Source organism: Seriola lalandi, unplaced genomic scaffold (genome assembly GCF_002814215.2).
Source record: "Seriola lalandi dorsalis isolate HSWRI2012SDOR001 ecotype SW California unplaced genomic scaffold, Sedor1 jcf7180002054579, whole genome shotgun sequence".
In the NCBI taxonomy this organism is placed as follows: domain Eukaryota; kingdom Metazoa; phylum Chordata; class Actinopteri; order Carangiformes; family Carangidae; genus Seriola; species Seriola lalandi.
Window position 1 is genome coordinate 3,082,430 of NW_019525132.1, and position 22,930 is coordinate 3,105,359.

The 22,930-nt window shown below is 40.7% G+C and overlaps 1 protein-coding gene across 6 annotated transcripts in view; it reads left to right on the forward strand.

The window, feature by feature from the left end:
* Positions 1-22,506, forward strand: part of cald1a (caldesmon 1a) — a 56,639-nt gene extending 34,133 nt beyond the window's left edge. For 2 of the 6 annotated variants that reach the window (XM_087177069.1, XM_087177070.1), the window contains exons 3-14: positions 1,358-1,495; positions 3,035-3,479; positions 5,348-5,460; positions 6,987-7,254; positions 9,813-9,950; positions 14,021-14,064; positions 14,301-14,379; positions 15,211-15,354; positions 15,523-15,618; positions 16,894-16,962; positions 18,654-18,690; positions 20,813-22,506. In XM_087177069.1, coding sequence (XP_087033195.1) covers positions 1,358-1,495; positions 3,035-3,479; positions 5,348-5,460; positions 6,987-7,254; positions 9,813-9,950; positions 14,021-14,064; positions 14,301-14,379; positions 15,211-15,354; positions 15,523-15,618; positions 16,894-16,962; positions 18,654-18,690; positions 20,813-20,826 — 1,585 coding nt within the window. In that variant the 3' untranslated portion in view covers positions 20,827-22,506. Of the gene's footprint in view, positions 1-1,357; positions 1,496-3,034; positions 3,480-5,347; positions 5,461-6,986; positions 7,255-9,812; positions 9,951-14,020; positions 14,065-14,300; positions 14,380-15,210; positions 15,355-15,522; positions 15,619-16,893; positions 16,963-17,308; positions 17,361-18,653; positions 18,691-20,812 lie in introns of all 6 variants that reach the window. The other 4 variants (XR_015437945.1, XM_087177071.1, XM_087177072.1 and 1 more) reach the window with 4 other exon arrangements.
* Positions 22,507-22,930: the final 424 nt, after the last annotated feature.

The following is a 22,930-nucleotide window of genomic DNA, read 5'->3' on the forward strand; positions in this document are numbered from 1 at the left end:
GCACGCAGCCACACCCTCTACATAATCCACCGCATTTATTAGAGACATGCATAATCCACTGCATGACTGCTTTGAATTTTGCTGTGTTAAGGCAAGATGGTGAGTGGAGAAAGAAGAAATATCTAATGCAAAAAAACAGATGTTAACCCATGATTTTTTTTTAGACCTGGCATGACCTTGCTTTATCTACTGTATGCTTGATCAGTCATGCATAGGAATAATACAAATGAACCACCAAAGGTGAAGAGAAAATTCAAGGGACACCACCAGAAGCTATGTTTAACATTATTGAAATATTCATGGTTGTGATTTCCTACTAATTATTTACAAACATTCTTAGATTGTTAGAGTTTTATTAAAACAAGAAGTAGCATTCAAGAGGTGACATCTTTAAAACCAGGCTCCCTCCATGTCTTATAGTATAAAATTCTGCTGAATATTTTTGTCTCTTTAAGGAATAGTTCAACCTTTTGGAAAATATGTTTGTTGTTTTGTTTTTTGCTTTCTTGCTGAGACCTACATGAGAAGATTGATACAATTCGGTCTGTCCATTAAGTATACACCTACAGCCAGCAGCTGGTTAGCTTAGCTTAGCATAAGAAGTTAGCATAAGAAGCTAGCTGTTTCCCCCTGGTTCCAGTCTTTGTGCTAAACCATGCTAACCCTTTGTAGCTTCATATTTCAAAGGTAAAACTTGTGTTGAAATGGGTGTCTCAGCAAAACTGAGCTCTACAGTTTTATGAAAAGGAGAAGCAGTATCTTTAAAATGAGCTTGCTCCACATACGTCAGCAGAAAATACTGCTAAGTAGTTTTGACACAAGAGATTGTTTAACTCCAGTTAAACACAATCACATAAATGTGATTTCTAGATTTTATGTCATATTAAATTCCTTGTAGAAATATAAACTTTGTGGTTGTTTTGCAGCACACAAACACACTTATACACACACACCTTCCCAGTTTGATCTGTTTCAACACAACGCAGACCAGTATAAACTGTGGGCCAGAAACAGTGTTTCTCTCCCTCTCTCTAATCCTCAGCCAAGCCGTGTCTCCAGACTGAGTTTTATCAGCTCGTGAAAACTGCTGCCATGATAAGAAGTATTACTTGTTGCACAGCTGACAGGTCAGCTTGATAGGAGAAAAGGAAAAACTCTGGACAAATCCAGCAGGTTTGGTCACTGTGGTGATTACAGTCCAATTTAAAGAATCGTTCACTTTGAAGTTTTTAACTGTGAAACTAAATGGAGGAAGGGAAGAAGCAGATGAAAAGTTGAAAGAAGAGGTTGGGAAAAAAAAAGAAAATGTCTCTCTTTGTCTCCTGACTCACTCTCTCTATTCTTTTGTCTCCCTCAGGTTGGCGAGAAATGATGATGATGAAGAAGAGGCGGCCCGCGAGAGGAGGCGCAGGGCACGGCAGGAGAGGCTGAGGAGCAGGGACAGCGAGGAGCCCAGCGGACAGCCAGACAGTTTGGTCATGACCAACAGCCACAGGTGACCGCAGTAGCAACACAAGCTCTGTCTGTGATAAATATGTAGTCAGCAGCCAACTGCTTGGCTCCCGATTTTTTTTTTTATTACTGTCAAAGGGCCTGTACCTCATCAATTCTGGATAATTTTTGAAACAATGTGTCCTTAAATTCAGTAGACAGAAGCAGCTTTCTCATTTTTGGCTAACAACTGCTGATTTTTCCATCTAAAATGACAACAGTTTCTGTGTAATTTTATTAGCTGTTGGCTTCCGGTTTACTCATTCTAAAAGGAAAACCCTGCAAAAAGGGTCTTGAATATGCATTTAATGGCTACACACGACAACGTGCTAAAAGACTAAATCAGACTATTATTTTGTTGGCTCGTAACCCCGTTTAGCTGCTTATCTTACATACATGATCGAATTTTTTAAAAAAGTATGTAAGCACTTTTAATGTTAAGAGAATAAGAGAATAGGCTTTTACAACAACGACTAGCTGATGTGTTTGGCAAATGTTATGCTATCATGGGTAAAGTTGGCTGGTAGCACTTGGTTACTACTGTATATAGTAAGCTACTTAGCCAGACATGCTAACAATTGCTAGAGCAGACAAACACTTACACTTGGAGAGGTAAAAGAAAAACACAAAACACACCCCACTTAACTCTAGATGCTGAGTATCGCTCTTACTGCTGTCCCATGAACATGGCATTAGCGTGGAGAAATACAAAGCTTGACAGATCTGTGTCCAGTTATTATACTGTTGTGTTGAAGGTGTTGAATGATCAAACATTTTTTTTCCTTGATGAAATGCATTTACAAATGAAAGTCCCTGCTGTCATTATGACGACCACGTATTATCTCATGGCTATCCATCAGAGAAACTGCCATAGGAACAAAGGAGCTAAATATCCATCTCTATGCATTTTGAGACTATGAGATCAATCGTCTTGGCAACAGTGGAAGTGGTGGTGGGTTGCTCTGACATCTACCAACACAGATGATGCTTTGTGGTCATGAATGTTTCCCGTCTATGAGCTCAGAGATACATCCTGGGCCGCTCGAACAACAAGGGGATTGTGCAGGAGGATGCTGAGGCAGGATCTAGCGCTGACTAGCCATTGTTGATTGTGTAGATACAAGGATAATGTTTGCCAGACTTTTAGGTCAGAATTTGAGTTTGAGTCAGTCAGTTGAACAGTTTGTCCACTACATTTTGTTTATTTACATCAAAGTTGATAGATAGCTGCCATCTGAGTGAGTGTATAGATACAGACCTGGAATCCAAGAGAACTTCACAAGAATTTCAAGAAACTTTTCTGGGCATCTGCTTTTATCTTTTCAAAGCACTGTGCATATGCTCAATCATTCATATCTCTGCTATTTGCCTGTAAACAACTATGAAACAGTTGGAGGTTAGGGGCCTTGCCCAAGGGCATCTTAAGGGTAACAGGAGATAATATTATGCATCTACTTTAACAGCTGACGTCTGTTGCTCTGACCTCAACGCTTCCTCCTCATTACCACACAGTGAAATGTTTGTCTCCTCTCTCTCCTCCTAGTGTGACAGAGACAGTGTCTGTGAGCAGCTCTTATGGAGGCGTTGGAGACGAAGATGACCAAGCCCTGCTGGACCGCATGGCCAAACGCGAGGAGAGACGGCAAAGACGCATGAAAGAGGCACTGGAGAGACAGAGCCAGCCAGACCCCACCGCGACAGAGGACAACGGCAGCATCGCCACGGAGAAAAACAACGAGGAAGAGGAGAGGCCCTCCTCCTGGCGTAGGGGTCGTTACCGTGATAATGAGGAAGAAGAGGAGAAGACATTCACGTACAGCTCAAGGAGAGAGGAGACGGAGCGAGAGGAGCCGAGAGAGGAAGAGGAGGCTGCTCCTGACGGTGGAGAGGAAGCAGAGGAGGGTGTAGATGAGGAGGAGGAGGAGGAGGAGGAGCAGAAAGTGGAAGTGGAAGAGGACAAACCAAGAAGGTCTTACTTGAGAGAAGAGGTGAGTCATCTGTTCATTATTGTCCATTTACTTTAGCAGTTTGTTGTGTTTTTGGAGCTCACAGACCCTGCGAATGTGATGCTTGTTTTTTGTAGGAATCAACTGAAGAGCCTAAAACTCAAAACATGGTATGGTCATTGATTTATTGACTTTGTGATGCACATTGTTGAGCTGATCCCTGGTCTCTACTTCAAAGAACCGCTGTAATCCTTTTCCGTAGGAGCTTGCTGAAGAAGAAACACATTCAGTAGTCAGTGAAAGTTCAAATCAGGCCAAGTCAGCAAATTCAGAGGCTGAGGAGTATGCAGTAGAATCAGGGGAGGCTGAAGAGATACCTGAGGATGATAATGTAGATAATTCATCAGAGAACAAGCCTATGACACTCATAAATGAAGAGGACAATGAAGTATCTGAGATACTGCACTCAGAGGATTATGAGGTATCATTCATGTGGTAAGAATTTCAGTAGAGGTGTAATGCACAGCACAGAAAATCTCTCTGGGTAACTTCACTGTCTTGATGAGATATGTAAAAACTAACCCACAAAAATTTCTCTTAATAAGGCTATCTTGTTGAGTTCATGATTTATGCCGGAGCCAGACGCTGAAATTACCCAGACACCTTGTGTCGTCACAGTGTGGTTTGCACCATTTGCAAACTGGTGGTAACTGAGCCAACATTTTATGAGGTGTGGTTGTAGCAATGTGCTCTGATTTTTTAATAAGGTTAATGCTATGCTCCACAGAGTGGTCACAGTGTTTTATTTTTCTGCACGTTTTCCAACTCAGCTATGAGAGCAGCAACACTTCACATTAAACTGACTCCACTCCAAAAACTGATTATAGCAGAGAAACATAGTTTGATTTAATACGATCAGTATCTTTACTGCAAGGGGACATAATGGGGAGATCACTGAGCCATCATATCATGTGGACGCTTACAGTCAAATGTTTTAGACCATACTCGATATACATTTTATATATTATTATAAAGAAAAAGAAGTAGGCGGTGAACTGAGGATTAATTGCTTTGGAAATGCAAAATTTATAGTCAGTGGGCTGATGGCTGACTTGTTTTCATCAGTACACTTTTTTATATATGCAGTAGGTCATTGTTTTTAAACTCCAAACAAGCATCTGAACAGTTTTAACTACTCAAGTGAGCACTTTCCACCTGAATTCTTGTGTGGTGAGTGTCCTCTTACATAAAGTAAGGACCCTTATGGACTAAACGTTTTCATTTGTACTAGTGTGGGTGTGTCAGACCTCTTTTGACCAGAGCTGTTCACAGTTTCACTATGCCCTTGATGGTGTAAACAACAGTGCTCAAAAACAATTCATGCTCCATAGCACTTTCTCTGTTAAGATACAGACATTTCTTATCAGTTATTACCTCAGTAATAATAGTGAATATGTTTCTCAGTTTTTGAGCCAACGTGTTTTAATAAAAGCATGTGTGCTTAAAAGGTCCACCAAAATCAACCTATGCAATATTAAAAATGCATAGACAGCATCATCAGCAAGACATGCATATGATCTGTGCTAAAGGTGCATAATGGGTTTTTTTAAGTTTGACACGCATAATAATAATAATTTGTAAAACTTAAATTATGTTTTTGATGATGTTAACAGTGAGAAGTAGAAAATACACAGCTGGAGACACTCCCAGGTTGATCACATGTTAGATAATCCTCTGTCAGCAGTAATTCTTGAGTGGACACTGTTTGATGTGATGTTCTGTGTTATTTTGTTTTGGGTTTGCTCTCTTTCTCATGTGACATCTCGTGATGTCACATACTCGATCCCGTCCATTCAGCCTACCCACCAATTGCATGTTTGCTCACTGTCCGGGCGGTTGTTTCTGTGCAGGTGGATGAGAGAGGCGGGGCCAGGGAGGAGAGGGAGGAGCAGAGGAAGCAGAACGGAGGGTTTCATGAGGAAGCGGCTCCCAAACAACACAGGAAACCTGAGAGGACCGTCAGGTACACAGACACAACAACACAAGCAAAGTCACTGCCTGGTTCTCACTCTCAGGCCAAAGTTGACAATAGTCTTATGAACTATTCAAGGAACTCTGTTTTCCCCAAAACCAAATTTCTATGATTCATGTGACAATTTGCTGCCATTTAGTAAAGAAAATGTTTGGAAAATCAAAATAATGTCATTAGTCTTTGTAGTAGTGGGCAAATATCCAAATTATGTCTTTCTCTCATACAGAATCACTAGCACCAATATCAATGTTTTAGGCCAAAACAAATATCCAATATTTAGTCTCCTGCATTTTTCATTATTTTCCCAGTTGGCTGATATTAATTATACAGGGGTCCTTGAATTTCAAGACATCAAACATACCCACTAGGGCTGTAACCAATGTTATTTTCATTATCAATTAATCTGCTGTTTACTTTGGCTTTTTTATTTTCATTATTATTATTATTATATTGTTTAGCTTGAAAAATGATTGAAATGATTAATTGATAATCAAAATATCTGCCAATAATTTTGCTGTCAATCCATTCTTATCGTCTCAGTTCTAATACCTACCATATTTATTCTGAAATTTTGAAACTAATTTAACAGTCACAAGTGACACACAGAAATCCCAATTATTCAATCACCCCAATACTGGCCGTAAAAAATAGTAGAGAATAGATAAATAGTGATATTGCTTTATAAAGCTGATTTCAGCAGTAAGCTGATATAGCAGTGCCACTCTACTCTCAACCAGTTGTGGAAAAACACTGCAGTAACCTAATATTCTTTACACAAAGGTCAGCTGAAAAGATCAAGTTAGCTAACAAAGATCACGGTTACTTTCCAAAAAAGATGCCCAGAAGTGCAAAGGAAAGACATATTCAAGTGATTAAAAAAGTCTCGCTATGATTTCACCTAATATGAAAAAACAAATGTATTACATTTTAAAGGATGCTAAATTTACTGAATTATACTACTGCAGACTGTATCTTATTTTAAAAATCATGTAGGAGTCTTCATATTTGTTTCAACACTCCTCAGTCTTTGCATATGCTGAACTGGGGCAATGCAATCAGACAGGGACTTCTTGCAGCCTGCAATGTCAGACTGATATTACTGACTGACATTTATTGTTTGTCTCCCGGGTATTGGCTAAGGCATCTGCAAAATAACTGAATAGCGTGACTAGGATTTTCAAGCAAACAAGCTGTTTTTGTTCAGCATTCAGCCGTGGCAGAGTAGTGTGTGTTTTTGACTTGCATCACCTAAAGTAAATCCCCAGCTTGAAGCACCGAATGAGACTTCCGCTGAGCTGTAACCTTATCTTTGCAATGGTGATTGTTGGTATTTGTATGGGAACACATGCATTGTCTGTGTGTGTTTGCTCATCCAAATCCTTCAAGTGCATCTTTAAATATTCAGTTTGTATCAAATGTCTGGTGTTAACCTGTATGTCAACCAGCTTCGTTCCCTGCTTGTTTTTGTTGTGATCTGCTTCTGTGCACTGACCTGTGGTTTTGTGGATCTGTCCCAGTCGCGGCAGTGTGCGTTCCCCCGAGGTGTCCGCGGGCGACGACCAGGACGACGCTGCCCGCCTAGAGGCAGAGCGCAAGCTGGAGGAGCTTAAACGCCGCCGCGACGACGCAGAGAGTGAGGAGTTTGAGAGGATGAGGCAGAAGCAGCAGGAGGCCGAAGCCGAGCTGGAGGAGCTGAAGAGGAAGAGGGAGGAGAGAAGGAAGGTGCTGGAGGAGGAAGAGAGGCAGAAGAAGCAGGAAGAGGCAGAGAGGAAAGCCAAAGAGGAGGTAGGGAAAAGAGAGGCATGTTTTGATGATTTTTTTTTTTTTTGTCATTTTTGAGTCATTTTATGGATACGGTTTGATCAGTGCTGCTCTTGAAATTTTTCTCAGGTTTTGTTTAGGAATTTGTATTGCTGCAACGAGCTGCGAGTGTGCATATTTTCATTTTTCAACAGTTAAAGGATATATCTGTGGAAAAAGCATCCAAGCCTCTGTGTGTGTGTTTCCTTTGGCAGCAGTTGACTGGCATTTAAGAGCTATGACACATGATGTCAACTTCTGTAATGTGCAACTGACTGAAACATGACATAGCACTGGTTATCTGCCGTTAGCAGTTTGAGACATCTGCACCCTTACCACAATTCAACACTTCACTGTGCTGTCACTCAGAAAATGAAAGCTAACAAGCTAAGCTAACCAGCTTCCACCCAGACACTTGCTATTATAAGCACTGATTCCCACCAGACAGTACTTTTTATTGATGTTATTTCAGCATCTGCTGAGTCATTGGCAGCTCCTACACACTCAGTGCTGTGGCCATCCTACATTAGAAAGAAGCGGGTCTGGCTAATGTTAGCTGGCTCTCTTTCATAAGATGATAAGATTTACCCGAACTGATCGCCCACAGGGGAAATTCAATTTGACACAGCAGCACAAGGGAATATAGTAACATCAAAGAAATACATTTCCATAAATACCTATACACCATAAATAAATAAATGAGATAAGATAAATCTAGAATAATAGCTATAATAAAATAGATCTGTGTTGTCGACAGTTAAAATGTGAGTGGTATATGGTTCTGATGCATCTAGGAGCTGTGGCATTGTGGAGTCTCATGGATGCTGGCATGAATCAGCCTCCTTAGCGCTTTGAGGCATGTGGCTGGATGAGTCTGCAGAGCCACCTCGGCCTGGCAAAGAAAGGATGAGAGGGGTTGTCCATGATGGCCTTCAGCCTCCCTCTCATCCTCTTCTCTGTCACTGCCTCCACAGTGTCCAGTTCAATCACCACCACAGAGCTGGCTTTCCTCACCAGCTTGCCCAGTTTGTTGGCACCACAAGTCCCAATGCCACCTCCCCAGCACACCACGGCAAAGAAGCTAACACTAGCCCCTACAGACTGTTAGAACATCCCTAGCAACCTAGTGCGCACACATTGAGGGACTTTAATTCACGGGTTCAGATGTGGTGACAACAAATAACCAGACTGTCAAAACTCACGGCAACGAGAAGTCAAGAAGCTGGTTTCCTAGCATAAATGACTTGATTTATTTTGATCTTTTCTTCCAGTTATATGTTCAAATTATCTTCAAATTTCACAGCCCATATCCTCTCATTGTTTTTTTCACACCACCTTCATGTTGATTTAGCCTTTATACCTGTGTGTGTCGAAACTCATACATCACACTCAGTCTAGCGCTGCAGTGACGTTATCTCTCCATACTTCACCGCTATCATGACTCAACCTATTTGCGTCCCCACTCATAGCTCACATATGTCAGTCTTTTTTTCCTCCCCTTATAACAACCTCATCCTCATGTATCTCAAACGTGATAACCTCCCCCAGCGTGTGCTTACATCTGTGCTCAACCACACAACGTGGTTCTTTTTCCCTTTCAGCCGCTCACTCTGAGGCCCAGCCATTCTCACTATTACCCAGACTGGTCTTCTTTGTTGATCTTGGCTCTGAATGTGGCGGCCCGTCTCTCGCTATCTGCCCCTGTTCTTCTCCTCTTGTGTGATGTTAATGAGGCCTTTTGGTTTATAATTAAAAGATGGCCCAGAGATACAGAGAGACTAATTAACCAAGACAAGGCTGCTGGAGAGGCATGATATACTGCCAAGCACCAGCCCTCCTCTTAATACCGTACAAATGGTTCATACATTAATTGTTTAAAAAAAAAACTCTTGGTAATCTGCATGTCTCAAGCTTTCCAAAATGGCTTTTTTTCCTGTGGCAGGCTATCACTGTAAATAAGAATTTGTTCAGAGTAATTGAATTTGTTCCTGACCTGCTTCATTGGATAAAGTAAGTAAATCAATTAGAAGAGTGGCACATATCTATTGTGTGGGTTGCCTGCATGTTGGTTTTCTGTTGGCAACTGGTGCAGTTTCACATAACCTATGATAATATAAGTACAGTTCTCTTTTATTATTCTGTGTCATAGGAAAGTAATTTGAGTTATACCCAGTTCTTGAAAAAGGAAACATTCTTTGCTGCAAACACTGGGTCTGTTAGTTCATTCCCAGGCAAGATCCTCTAGTGCACAGGAAGTGTGCTTTAGGTTTCCAGCAGCAACAGTGGTTTGTTTAGAGTAAATAGATGAGAAGTACGCCGTTAGCATGAGCAGCAATATCCGGCATGGCTGGACAGGCAAAGAACAGAGCGCCACCTACATATGCTCCTGTTATATTGACAGGAAATTTTCCTGGCAACACCAAATATCCTGTAAAATATATTTTTTAAAAATGACAAGGATCTTGAGGATTGCTACTTTATTTCTTTTGAATGTTGTGCATCTGCTGAACTTCCTTAACTTTAAGTGCGTCTCTCTTCCTCAGGAGGAGAAGAGGAAGATGAAGGAGGAGATCGAAAGGAGGAGAGCAGAGGCAGCCGAGAAGAGACAGAAGGTGGAGGACACTATGGATGGGGAGGATAAACCCTTCAAGTGTGTCAGCCCCCGAGGCTCCTCCCTGAAGGTCAGTCTGACATTTTTCACCTCCAACAACCATGTGTCAAACCAGCCCTATTTTGCCATATAACTGTTTGCTAAGCACCTTCCCCTTAATTAGTGATACTACGCCTGTCAAGCGTCTCCTTCTGGCACGGCACATATGCAGTTCATAATGATAATGACGGCAGATTTCCCACTGGAAATTCTGTATTTCACACAGTCGATTATGCCACCTGAAGAGACAACTGTCACTGGCAGATTTTATCAGCTGTAGCTATTTTATCTAATTAAGCTAACATTGGCTCCAGAGTTGGTTGTAAACTCCTCAGATTAGAGCTGACTTGCGAGTGTTCCCAGCTGACTCTTTTTGAAACAACAGTGTTATAAAAAGGCGTCTTAAACATGCATTTGGCGGCTACATACTTGATATAATGCTAAAAGCCTGAGGCTAAAGCTAACAGGTCCAGGATAGTAAACATACTAACCAGCTGACCCATGTAAAGATGAGGAAAAAGGTAAAATAATACTGTTATTTCATTCAAACATAACAGTGTTTAGCTGCTTAGTTTACATACTTATTTGTATTTTAAAACAGTTCAAGCCTGTAACCCACTAGTTAGGTACACATGCTAACTTTAGCTGCTAACATGAAAGCAGCCAAACACACTTTTGAATATTTTTATACACTTTTGCTTGTTTTGGAGGAAGACTGCACCATCCAAACTTTTAAGATACAGAGTATCATACTTACTACAGCCCCCTCACGCGGCTTCAACATGTGGAGAAATCCAAAGCTTGACATGTCTGGCAGTTATTGTTGCTAAGCCGTGATTGGACACTCTCAGTTCAAGGAAGGGGAAGTTTACCTCAGCCAGTTCTTTGTAAACACAGATAATTCAATTCAACATTTCAATACTATACTCTTAAATCTGTAACTTTGAGGGACTTCTTGTGCTCTCTGCCTGTGCTGTAATTGCATCCCGCACAGCACAGTTGTCAATATAATAGTTCTGCAAATCCCACTCATCTGGCAGTTCAGCAAAGCTCAAGCTAAACATTCAAAATATTTGGAGAGATTTAATGCCAGATGACCCGTATCTGCCCCTCTCACCTCTTTTAGCTCTTTGCATGAAGTGTTATCTGATTAAGATGAGGGAGTGTTCATAATTGGAAAGAACCTCGATGAACTGAGAGAGACATGTGGAAAAGTCAGCTTCTGGCAAATTTGACTATCGACTTTGAAATTTTGATGACTTGTTAACCTGTTTGTCACAAGAAATGCATAAGAAAGAGCAACCCGAATCAAACCAGTGCATACCCCTCACCTCATTCAAAGATAAATGCTTGTCATGGCGAAGGAACATTTAATCAACTCCAATGTGGATAAATGTTTCCAGTGTTGCCAAACGCCAACTCCCACACATTGAAAATCGAGGGGGATTTTCAGCCAGTGGACAAAATCTAATTAGTGACGGTTAGCAGTAATATATCCATCTGGCCCAGTGCAGCGAGAGTCCAGGCTCGACGTTCAGCTCTAATGGTGTGTGAGCTCTGACCGTAATAGACACACTTTGTTTGTTTGTGGTCAGTTTGTGGTCAGTTGTGTAAATTACTGTATTTTTCCACCCCGCTGCACTTGCCGCACAGACACAGCTTAACTTTCTCGTCATGTTCACTGTAGGTACACCTGTGTTTCTATATATGTGTGTGTGTGTGTGTGTGTGTGTGTGTGTGTGTGTGTGTGGATGGATGCATATGTCAGTTTCACAGATTATACACTGTACACTATTGTTTATGACTTGCTGCTTTGCAGTTGTGTTTATGTGACGCTGTATTACCATGTCATAATACAGTTGAGCTGTGTGTTGTATCTTCCAGCTTTGGAGTTAATTTTTTTTTATGTTTTTCGCCAACTGCATCTAAGTGAATCTCATATAAAGACCACTATGTTCTACACTTATTTTATGCAAGCACAAGAATTTAAAGATATTGAAAACTGTTTAATAGTTTTTTGTCACTTGGGGGCAGTAGAACACAAAATAGACGTATTATCACCTAATGAAGTTGACATGGCTATAAATGTTAGTAAACGGTGTTGGCTAACATGTTAGCGACTTCAGCATTCATTTGGAGACATGCTTCTGGCCTTTTTTTTTTTAGCTTTGTTTTGTCTCAAACAACTCTAAAGAAAAATATCTCTATATCTGTCTTTAGCTTCTAAATCCTCCACATGTTTAACGGCGAGCCACTAACTTTGTCTCAGTGCTGTTTGGTGCTGAGCAAGTAATGTACAGTCGGCCTGGTTTCTGCTGCTTCTGGAAACGGCAGTTGATGAGAGCAGTGAGACTGAACCAAAACATTAAAGTTGTGGTTTGTAAAACCAAAACAAAAGAGCTGAAAAAAACCTTAGAGTCGTTTGACCCATTGTCAATATAAAAATATTGATTAGTACGGATTTAAAAAGCGATTGATTGGGGCGTCGTGTAGCGTAGTGGTTTAAGCAGGCGCCCCATGTGTAGAGGCTACAGTCCTCGCTGCAGTCGGCCCTGGTTCGAATCCCGCATCGGACGGCCTTTCACTGCATGTCATTCCCCCTATCTCTGCCTCCCCGTTTCCTGTCACTCTCCACTGTGCTGTCCATTAAAGGCATAAAAGCCCAAAAAAATATACTTTAAAAAAAAAATAGCGATTGATTATCACAGCCCATAATACAGAGTGTCCTAATGCGCACATAAATGGACAGAGCACATAAAAAGGGATTTATACCTATCTTATAAGTTGCTAGGGCCAAACTAAAAATACACAACAGCAGTTAGATCTGCTTTTTCATTTTGTCACATAAATTTTCTCGCTCCATTTATGTGCTGAGTGCATTTCATGCTCCGTCAGTTCTTTTCTATTTCAAATTTCAAAACTGCATGTTTCTGAGGACATACATTGTTTTCCTCATTACCTTTTGCCGTTATGTGTTCTTCGCCTGACAACAGCCATATTATGGCACTTGTTACACTAAAACACGGAGAATGGTGCCCTGCTATCAGCAATCACCTCCCAGCGGAACACACAGTCCCAGGAGCTCGCCTTCATGTTATCAGCAGTAAACCAGCATAACCCTGCTCCATATTATAGATAAAGTGCAGTGTTCTCTGGGAGAAAAGGACAGAGGGACAGAATGAAGGACAGGTTGTGGGGATGCAGGGAAGCGATTATGGTTAACAGGATTACTGTAACTGCGTTCGGATGGATACAGCTCTTTAAAACGCATCTGAGAATGGGGAATTTCCTGTCAGGGAGTATTTTGGGAACTCCCACATTCGGTAGCAGCCAAGCACAAGGTCTTTTTTCACAGAGAGGGGGCAGAGAGCTTTTTCTGCTGTTTCTTCTTTTGTCCGTTTAAAGGTTTTTTTTGTGAGCGTCTAAGGAGCACATGTGTTGCCCCCTCTTTTAGCCTTTTTGTCATATATCATAAACAATCCTCTGACATTCCCACAGTCTAAAGGCAGAGATAGGGAAAAGCTTGCTGTGTTTTTTCTGTCTGTGTGTGTGTGTGTGTGTGTGTGTGTGTGTGTGTGTGTGTGTGTGTGTGTGTGTGTGTGTGTGTGTGTGTGGGCTTGTGTGCATGTGAGACACACCACTGAGGCACACCACTGTGTGCATGTCTTTCAGATCATTTTGCACACACAGGGATCAGTTACAGTGTGTGATCCTGGTCAGGAGAAGCCAACTTACAGACCATATGAAGAAACTAGACAAAATGGAATATAGACCATTAATCAAATACAGTCCGTTGTAGTTGAATGATTGTTGACAAGAAAATTAAGTACAGTATGCTATTTAAGTTATATATCATCATTACAATTTAGAACAGAATCACATGTCTACATATACGAACTTCAGTCGCAAATTGGTTTTACAGTGAAACTCCTCACAAACAATAAAGAAACAAAGTAAGCATGGAAATCAAAAGGAGGGCTGGGTTAAACATCTGTTTTGAGGCTACTGAAGAGTGAAGGAAGAATGTTTTGTGTTGCAGTGATGTATGCATGAGTGGAACATCACTGCGATATTTATAACCTTTCTAACCTTTCTCTACAGATCGGAGAGCGGGCAGAGTTCCTCAACAAGTCGGCACAGAAAAGGTAAGAACACAACTAAAGCACAACCAACCAGTATCTTGTTGTCCCCCCGTCAACAAAGGTTTTGCTTGCGCATGCAAACCTTGCAGCAGTGGGTGTAGGAAAGATGTAACCCAGAGCTGAAAGTTTAATTCCCATTTGAGTGTTTACTGTCAAGGAAATAAAGATCAAATATTATATGATATTTAAAGTGGTTGCATTTGTTGTGTACTGTATGCTAACTGCTTGCTTTCACCCAGCAGCTCAGTGAAGATGTCTCATTCTCCTGTGGTGTCCAAGATAGACAACAGGCTGGAGCAGTACACCTCAGCTGCTCAGGTTAGCACTGACTCCACCGTAAAAATGCAGAACTTGTGCCATTTGAAACATTTGGCCTAAACCCATCTGGGATTACAAGACACCACTGTGTGTCAAACATCAAAAATATAACAATACATCTTCCATGGACAGATGTACAAACATGGACTAAGGTCAGCGTTAGGTTTAGGTGAATTATAAAATGTTTTTTTATGTGATTTTAGAGAAAACTAGCTGGAAAATCTGCAATACTTCCAGACCTCTGACCTTATATACTGTAAAATTTGTGGAACTCAAAGTTATTTTTTAATTAGTTGATTCATTCATCCATCCACTCATCCATTTTCAGTTGCTTATCCATGCTGTTTTAAATGATTAATTAATCATAGTATTGGGAATTACAGTTATATGCAGCAGGGAAGTACTAATGAATTCATGCACATGGTAATTAATCCTGGGACATATCATTTCTACTGGTTTTCCATAACTTTCATATATATGATCATCAAGCAGGTATTGAATTACATTAAATGATGATTGATGCAGAAACCTTTCGGGCACCCGGAACGTGATATCACATTGCAAGTAGCATAAAGGAGAATTTGAAATCAGATTTGAGCAATAAGACAGACACAAATGTCTAAAACCCTGAATATAATTAGATATTCAACTGCCAAAAATCAATTTCCGTAACCAATTCCACTCTTACTGTAAAAAAACTAAACAATCTGATTTTGGGAGCCATTCTGGGACTAAAAGTAGTCCAAATGTACCCTGCCTGTGCCCTGTTTAAGTGGATCATAACAGCTGTCCCCTGCTATTCTCCAGTTTAAACCCGCCACTTTGTCTCAGCAGAGAGAGAACAAGGAGTCTCGTTCCCCTCGCTCAGGAGCGGTGGATCTGCCCATGGTCACCGACAGCATACGAAACATCAAGAGCATGTGGGAGAAAGGCAACGTGTTCACCTCGCCTGGAAGTGGCGGGAGCACGTTCAAGGTAAAAGACGAGGTGGTGGAGGATGTGAGACAGCTGATTGTGTGACTGGAGCAGGGAGAGGGAGAGAGAGAGGGAGAGAGGAAAGAGCCCAGTTCCGTGGCACTTCCTGCTCAGCCCCCGTTGCCGATGACAACCAGGCTTAGCTGACCTTTGACCTTGTCCAAACAGGAAGCAGCTGTGATGAAGACAGGCGTGGCAGGCCGCATCAACGACTGGCTGAATAAAACCCCGGAGAGCGGCAAAACGTCAGGAGGAAGGCCAACGGTATGTCTCCATAGGTCATGTTCGTAGTACAGTATATGTACTGTGCCGCTTAGGGCTCTATAGAGAAATACATGAAAAAACTATAAAATGGCAGATGCAGCTGTGTTGGTTGATCTGCATCATGGTTAGAGTCATCTTTATATACCTGAAGGCTTGTTTTGACTTGTCTAACATGGCTTTCTTTAAATCCCAGGATCTGAACACTTACTTTAAAGAACCAAAAAAATCCTCCTTACTTTGAGTGACTGGGTCCTATATGAATACAAAATTTAGTGCCATAGTTTGAACACATTTTTTGAACAGCTGGTTTTGTGTGGTCACTGTCAGTCGAATTTGGTCAAAACATCCACAGAGTTCTGAAAAAAGCAGATTACCTGAGTTTCAGAGTATTAACCTTTTATAGATAATGATTTAAGTAACGTGTCCACTTGTAGTTGGAGTAAATACAATACTTGACACATGCATTTACTGTGTTTGCAACCTTTCAAATGCTCTTGTCTGAGCATATTTGTATTAAGCATTCAGTAGTCAGTCATGCATAGGAGCTGCATTCATTCAAGCAAAGACTGGTCAGCTTCATACTAAACTGCAGCACTCTCTGCAGTGTTATTACGGTAATGGTGCAATTACTGCTGGTCACGTTCATTACAGTTCATGTTTTATAATGATTCTCAAATGATGCAGTAGAAGCAAGTCAGGTCGTCCTTTTGCACATTTGTGAGATATTATCTGTCTGGTGCCACCTGGTGGCCACTCATCAAAATAACTCGTGCAGATCTGAGCGTGCTACAGTCACCTCTTAGATCTGTCATAATATCCAGATACAGTGCATGTGTATATTTTAGATTTGGTATCGGTTTGGTGTATAGTGTCACTTAAGCATTTTATCTTAAGCTATCATAAGCTTTTCTAGTGTTTTCTCTCATGCTCATGTCCTGCCATCCTTCACTCCAACAGTACCTATATTTTACCCAAATATTTATGTTAGAGCTTTCCATGCTGCAGATTCTGGCTTGTGCTAAAATTGGTAACACACAGCACAGGGTATGAGAGGAAACTTTAAGCACAAATATTTACAGAAGAGAGTGTCCAACAAGTGATAGGTTCTGTCATTCCTTAAGCTCTCTTCACCCCTCCTGTCATTCCTTCCCTCGACATCTCAGGTACTCTGCCAACACCGCAATATGATGACTATCTTCAAACTGACCTACGAATGCTGAGCACTGCTGATATACTGCTGTTGTTTGCCTCTTTTTTTCTGTCTCCCTCTCACAGGACCTGAAGCCTGTTGACGTCACCAACAAGAGGAGTCTATGGGAAAACAAAGGCGCCTCTCCAACCAAGGTAGCTTTTATTGATTTCAGACTATCCACTGTCCAGTGTTGTGTAAAAAAAGATTTGTAGGGTGATCAGAGTACCAGTCTCACCCACCGGGGAAAATCCAAGTGAGCTTTACACATCTGGAGTTTCTCCAGATGAAGTTTAACTATGCCAAATTGGTTTGTGGTCTTGGAAGGATATTCTCTGGTTTTTCATGGATTTCCAGTTGTTGTCAATCTTAATTTTGTTAAAGAAATTGTATAATATTAAAATAATAATATTAGACTATTAAAATAATCTCACAATTTTTTAAACCCTGGTGTGGCAGCGACGGGAGTAATAATCACTTATGTTTGTTTTTGTTTTAAAGAACTCTCATAGCTAGTTGACCTCACCATTAAATCTGGAATAAGCCTGGAGAGGTAAAAGAGTTCCATGTTTCTTCAAACTGCTTATCACACAATGAGCTCACACTCTGCTGTCACACTTCTTTGCTCTCCGTCATTGGCAGGGCTGTGCTCTGTTCTGCTCTGGTTGGACACTGCTGCTTATTTTAATCACAATGATGATAGATATCTAATAGCTTCAGTCCCAAACGAGGTATTGACAAATGTCAAATGACCATAGCTTTTACACTCAAAGTCACAATATTTTAGAGGATGTAATTATCTGAATTATGTAAATATTGAGCAATAAACAAAAATTGCTTTCCAAAATGCACATAAAGCATTTTGGAATTAAACCCCTCCCTTGTAAAACATGTTTGCCAAATGCTCTAAGTGTTGTAAAATTAAAGGAACAAAATGAACATCAACAAAGCCAGAGCAAAGCCAATTTTAAAGAAGGATTACACTGTTGACTCCATTAACACCCATAACTTGTTAAAGCCGACTCAACAAAACCCAGAAGATTACAGTTCAGTGTAAATTCTGTGTCGTAAAAACCTTTAACAGTGCGCCTGTTGTCCAACTGCGGGCTGAATGCTTTTCATAAATGGCTGTATCACATCACTGCTCCTTCTTCTGACAACCACAAATCACTGCTCTCCGTCCAGCTTCACTTGACTTTTTATTGCCCTAATGGAGAAACTGTTTACAGCATTCTTTACAACTAAGCCGCCTTGCTGAGTTCGCAACGGCAGTTTGACAGATTTGAATCACTATTATCACCTCACATTTTCAAACAAGTCTGACTAAACCTGACATGAATAAATTCTTATCTTATTTTCTTTACATAGATGAAACTGTGTCTGTAGAACTGCTGCTTAATAGAAGTGAATCGCCACATTTTAAAATAGAGCATGACAAGGATGTCCTACCTACCCACTTACTTTCCTATAAACTTTCCTTCCTTCCTACTCTGGTAGTGGTGTGTTCCTGCAGCCAACAGCTGCCGAGCAGGCCGGGGGCTGTGGTCCGCTGCAGTGAGTAGTGGGGTTGGAGGGCACCAGGCGGTGGTCTGCACTGACGTAAAAAGGGCCCTGGACAGGAAAGGTAGCGGTTAGCAACCTTGTCATTAGCTAACCGTGCTATGCTGTGATGTCAGGGGAGGCAAGAGAGCAGGATGATGATTGGTGTAGGTTCAAGAGTCTGCACAGATGGAAATGTTACATCAGAAGTGAGCACTTGCTGCTTTAGCTAGAAGCTTTATAGGTGTGTTTTCTGATTTCCTTCATCTTTGCTGCTTTACTACCTTCCTGTCCTCGTGTCTTGCAGGTGGCAGGCAGAGGGGAGACCAAATCAGTCGCCAATGGTGAGTTTTTACAAGACACCAAGAAAAGTATCAGCTTGTAACTGTGGAGCTTGTGAATTTATGTGCAAGCAAACATACAAAAGGGCGGGCATGCATGCTGCAGTTGTCTGGTGACCTTGTGACTTGTGTCGACTTTTCAGAACCTCTGAAACACTGTCTTGTTCTTAGCTCTGCCACAGTGCATTTTTTCATTTTTCTAATTGGTTTCAGAAACCAAATGACAGGGGGCTTTTTTCTGGACCCATAGAGAAACAGCTAATCCTTTAGTTGAGGTAAAAACATGGAAATTACCCAAATGAGTTGCAACATTTGTGCTGTTATAAGCATGTAGGCATTTATAATACACATGGAGACACATGACAGTACATGCAGTAATTTTAAATAGAAATGGTAGCTTGACACTTCAAAGGGGACAGGGACAGAGAATTTCTCATTGTCAACCAGTTGTTTCTCCTGCTAGCTAAGACCTACACTGGGAGGACATAACATGCAGAGGGGTTCAAGCTATTCACCCAGGTTCCCACCTACATCCCTTCAGCAGGCTTGACCCACTACTAGAAGTAGTCAATGCAGTGAAAAGCATATGATCCCTCACTGGTTTCCCATCAGCGAACATAACAGATGTGTTTGTTGGGATAAATGTTTAAGCATGGAATTACAGATGGCGGAATTGTAACCATCTCCGCAGACCTGCTCAGAAGGTCTTATGGGTAACCATAGGTCACAGAGGCTCGCATAGGAAACTCAACAACATCTCGTGTGGACCTACACACGAGATTGATTGGTTGATTCTACCTGTGTCAGGACTCGAATACCCATCGGACACAAAAACAAACCTAAAGGTCCTAGTATCCAAGTAAAATAGTGTCCACGTTTGTCGATGTGCAGCTCGGAGAAGGTGCAACCTTTCATTAAGTGTGTCATCTTGTCACTGGCTTTTTGATTTATACAACACCATGTGTCCCAAAACCAATAACTGACCCTGTCATAACCCAGCCTGCAGTCTTTTTCAGGCCGTCTGGCCTTCTGCACCACAGCGTTTTAGGATGCCACTTAAACATTGCTTGCTATTTTAAAATCAGATCTGAGTGCAGCCTCCTCCTCCTTTTGTTCCCCCCAGAAGAGGGGTTTTGGCCTTGAGGGATTCCATACACGTCTGCCTAATGTGTTGCTTGTTCAGCACACAGGATCATACACACACCAATCTCACCTCTGTAAACCCACTCAACAGCCATCTCGACACCACTCAAACCTTTCAGCTTTTCCACTCATGTGCACGTCCACTCCTGCTGCTCAGACCGCAGCCCTGCCTCTTGGAGTGTCAGAGGCGGTGCTCCTGCCAGGCCGGTTTGTCACATTAATAGCTGGTATGTCGGAGATTAGCACACCATCACAGTCTGACTCAGAGGATGACAGAGGCTTTGTATAGATTTTGTGTTTCTCGCTAGTAGTTGGCTGCAGCACTTTACAGACATATGAAACCACACCTGGACCACATACAAGTTAGCCTCTCCACATGCTTGGCTCTGATAGAGGACTTCCAAAATAATGCTCTGCATTTTGGAAAAAAGCGTAGGTGGAAATTTCACTCTGACTGAATTTATTGAATTTAGAACAAAAACTCTCAAGTAAGAATTTTTTGTTCTCCATTGTACAACAGTGTCTAACTTATGGAACAAAAAGTTTTGGTCTGCCTCGAGTTTGCTTCACTAAACTTGCCAAAGATGCAAAAATGTCCACGAACAAACTCCTGTTCCTCTGTATTTTATTAAGTCAGATGAACCTATCAAGAACCCTTCTGTAAATATTTTGCAGTGATGTGGCCTGTTTTGACATGCGGGTTTCGACCATGAAATGTGAAACAAGACAAATTTCATGATGATCAGTCAAATAATTGTTGAGATGTTTCACTAAAAACCAACCAACCAGTCTTGTTAATGCAATAACAATCTTAAGCATGGCATCCAACAAACAACCTAAAACAGTAAAATTGTTGACTTCAGTTTTCTTGGAGCCAGCATCAAGTAGCCTTGTAACTGTGTGTTTGCTGCGTCATTAACCCACACCTGCCTGCAGACTGGTAGTAAAGCCACTGATTGACCTGTTGTGTGTCTTTCACCAGGGATGGGGCACTAATGTCTTGAAGGAGCCACTGAAGACGGGGACCACGACAATCCAAGACTCTTCCTTTGACTTTGTCTTAAGAACCAAATAATGACCACACTCCCAAGGGGGACCCCAAGAAAACGGAGGGACAGGAGAGACGCTGTCCAAGCACTGTACCCAAACAAGATCATATTTTTGTACGGTTGCCACGTGTAGTGCCTTTGCACAATGATTTTTGCTTTCTAAAAGAAACGAAATGCTGTGAAATTTGGACATTTGTAATTACTGTTACTAATTACTTCATACAATCCTGCCAGGAAGAAAAAAACTAATTAAATTTAGATTTATCTCTTGTACTCCATGCCTACAGTTTTGATAGAGACAGAGTAGATGAGTTAAAAGTTTCCACATTCCAAAGAGATGGGTGAAATCAGTTCTCTCCCTCACACAGATCATTTTCCATCTCTTTTTTTTTTTATTTATATTTAAAGCAAAAGCTTCACACATTGCTATTTTATTCAACGTTCACCAGTTCAGGATAGAAATATAAGCACTTCTAGAATTTAGCTGATTTCACTTTTATTATGTCTTACCAATAGTGCAGCATTGGTCTGAGTAATATATGTTAGCACATGTGATGTTTTGAATATGACCTATCATACTGTATCATATATAACATCTCTATACTCCTAACAAAAGGTATTTTTGCTTTTTTGTATCCAGAAACTATTCACCAATGGGCAGTTAATTTTGGAGGTGACAGGAGTGTTGAATATTCAGAAGGCCATTATGACTTTTATTATCCTTTATGTCATTTAATTTATGTGTTTTTAATGTGTTTTTCTTTTCTATTTCAAGCTGTTTTTGTAGCTTTTGTATCTGTTCGATCACTTTAAAATCTTCAGACATTCCTCTTAAAAAGCAGGTGCACAAGGTGCCTTCACTGCTCAAAAGCTGTAGGTTTTATAATGTAGGAAATCGGCAAACCAGCCTTTTTTTTTTTTTTAATCTACCTTTAACTTCTTTTTTGCCTCTATGCACACTCTTATGCTCAGCGATCATTTTCTAATTGAGGGCATACAAAGTAAAATCAGGGTGCCTAAGTATTTAGCAAGATACAGTACAAGGATATTTACCACTATGTAACTCTTCTGGCCTTATGATTGCAATGACAACATTTATGACAGCTGAGGTACAGTACATAAAAGCCTCAAAGCAACTCAGTATGATATTAAGACTTGTGATTTTCATGTTTATTTTTCACTAACATGGTCTTAAGTAGCGCATTCCCTTTCACTAGTTTTTGCGCGACACAAGCTTTGACAAGCACATGAATGGTTTGACAGGGCATTAAATTGATCCATTTTACTGCTCAAAAGTCTGACAATCACATTCCATTGCTCCTGAAAAGAGCAGGGGGGCTTGACCAAAATATTTTTAAGCGTGATTTAATGTGACATTTATGTTTTTTAATACAATGGTTTCATAATGCCGTATTGTTTTTTCTACAACCTTGTTTTTTTTAATTCTTTTATTTCCATGCTTAACCAGACACTTGTTTGTGTAGCGATAAGCCTATGCAAAACACACTATCTGTAGTCTCTCTAAACACTCCCAATGTCATACAAGTGGGCAGTTTCCAACTGGATGGATGTTTTAAACATTGTACCCTTGACTCAACAACAGCAATAAAGACATTGAGGTATTCCACATTGTTAAGTTTCCTTACATAACTCTGCGTTCTACCATAGACTACATTATGTGCTGTATATATCCATTGTTGCAAGAAATGTTGAAATAATTAGTCAATTAATCAGTTGATGTGGGGCCATGAAACTGACGAAATACAGTAGGTTATCAGAGAAGTTAAAAAGCTGAACACATAAATAAATTGTATAGTTGAAATATTATATATTATATAATTGAAATATGGTGTAAAAAGATGATTTAAAAATTATTTTCTTTCAACCTCCTATCAGTTGGTTAAAAAAGCTTTTTTACCTTTACCACCACTCATTAGATTTACAACTGAAAATAAAACTTATAATTGAAACTATAAACTCTTCACTAGCTCATATTTTAGTTTTCAACTTCATTCTCCTATTTTGGGGGTCTTGACTATTGATGTACATCC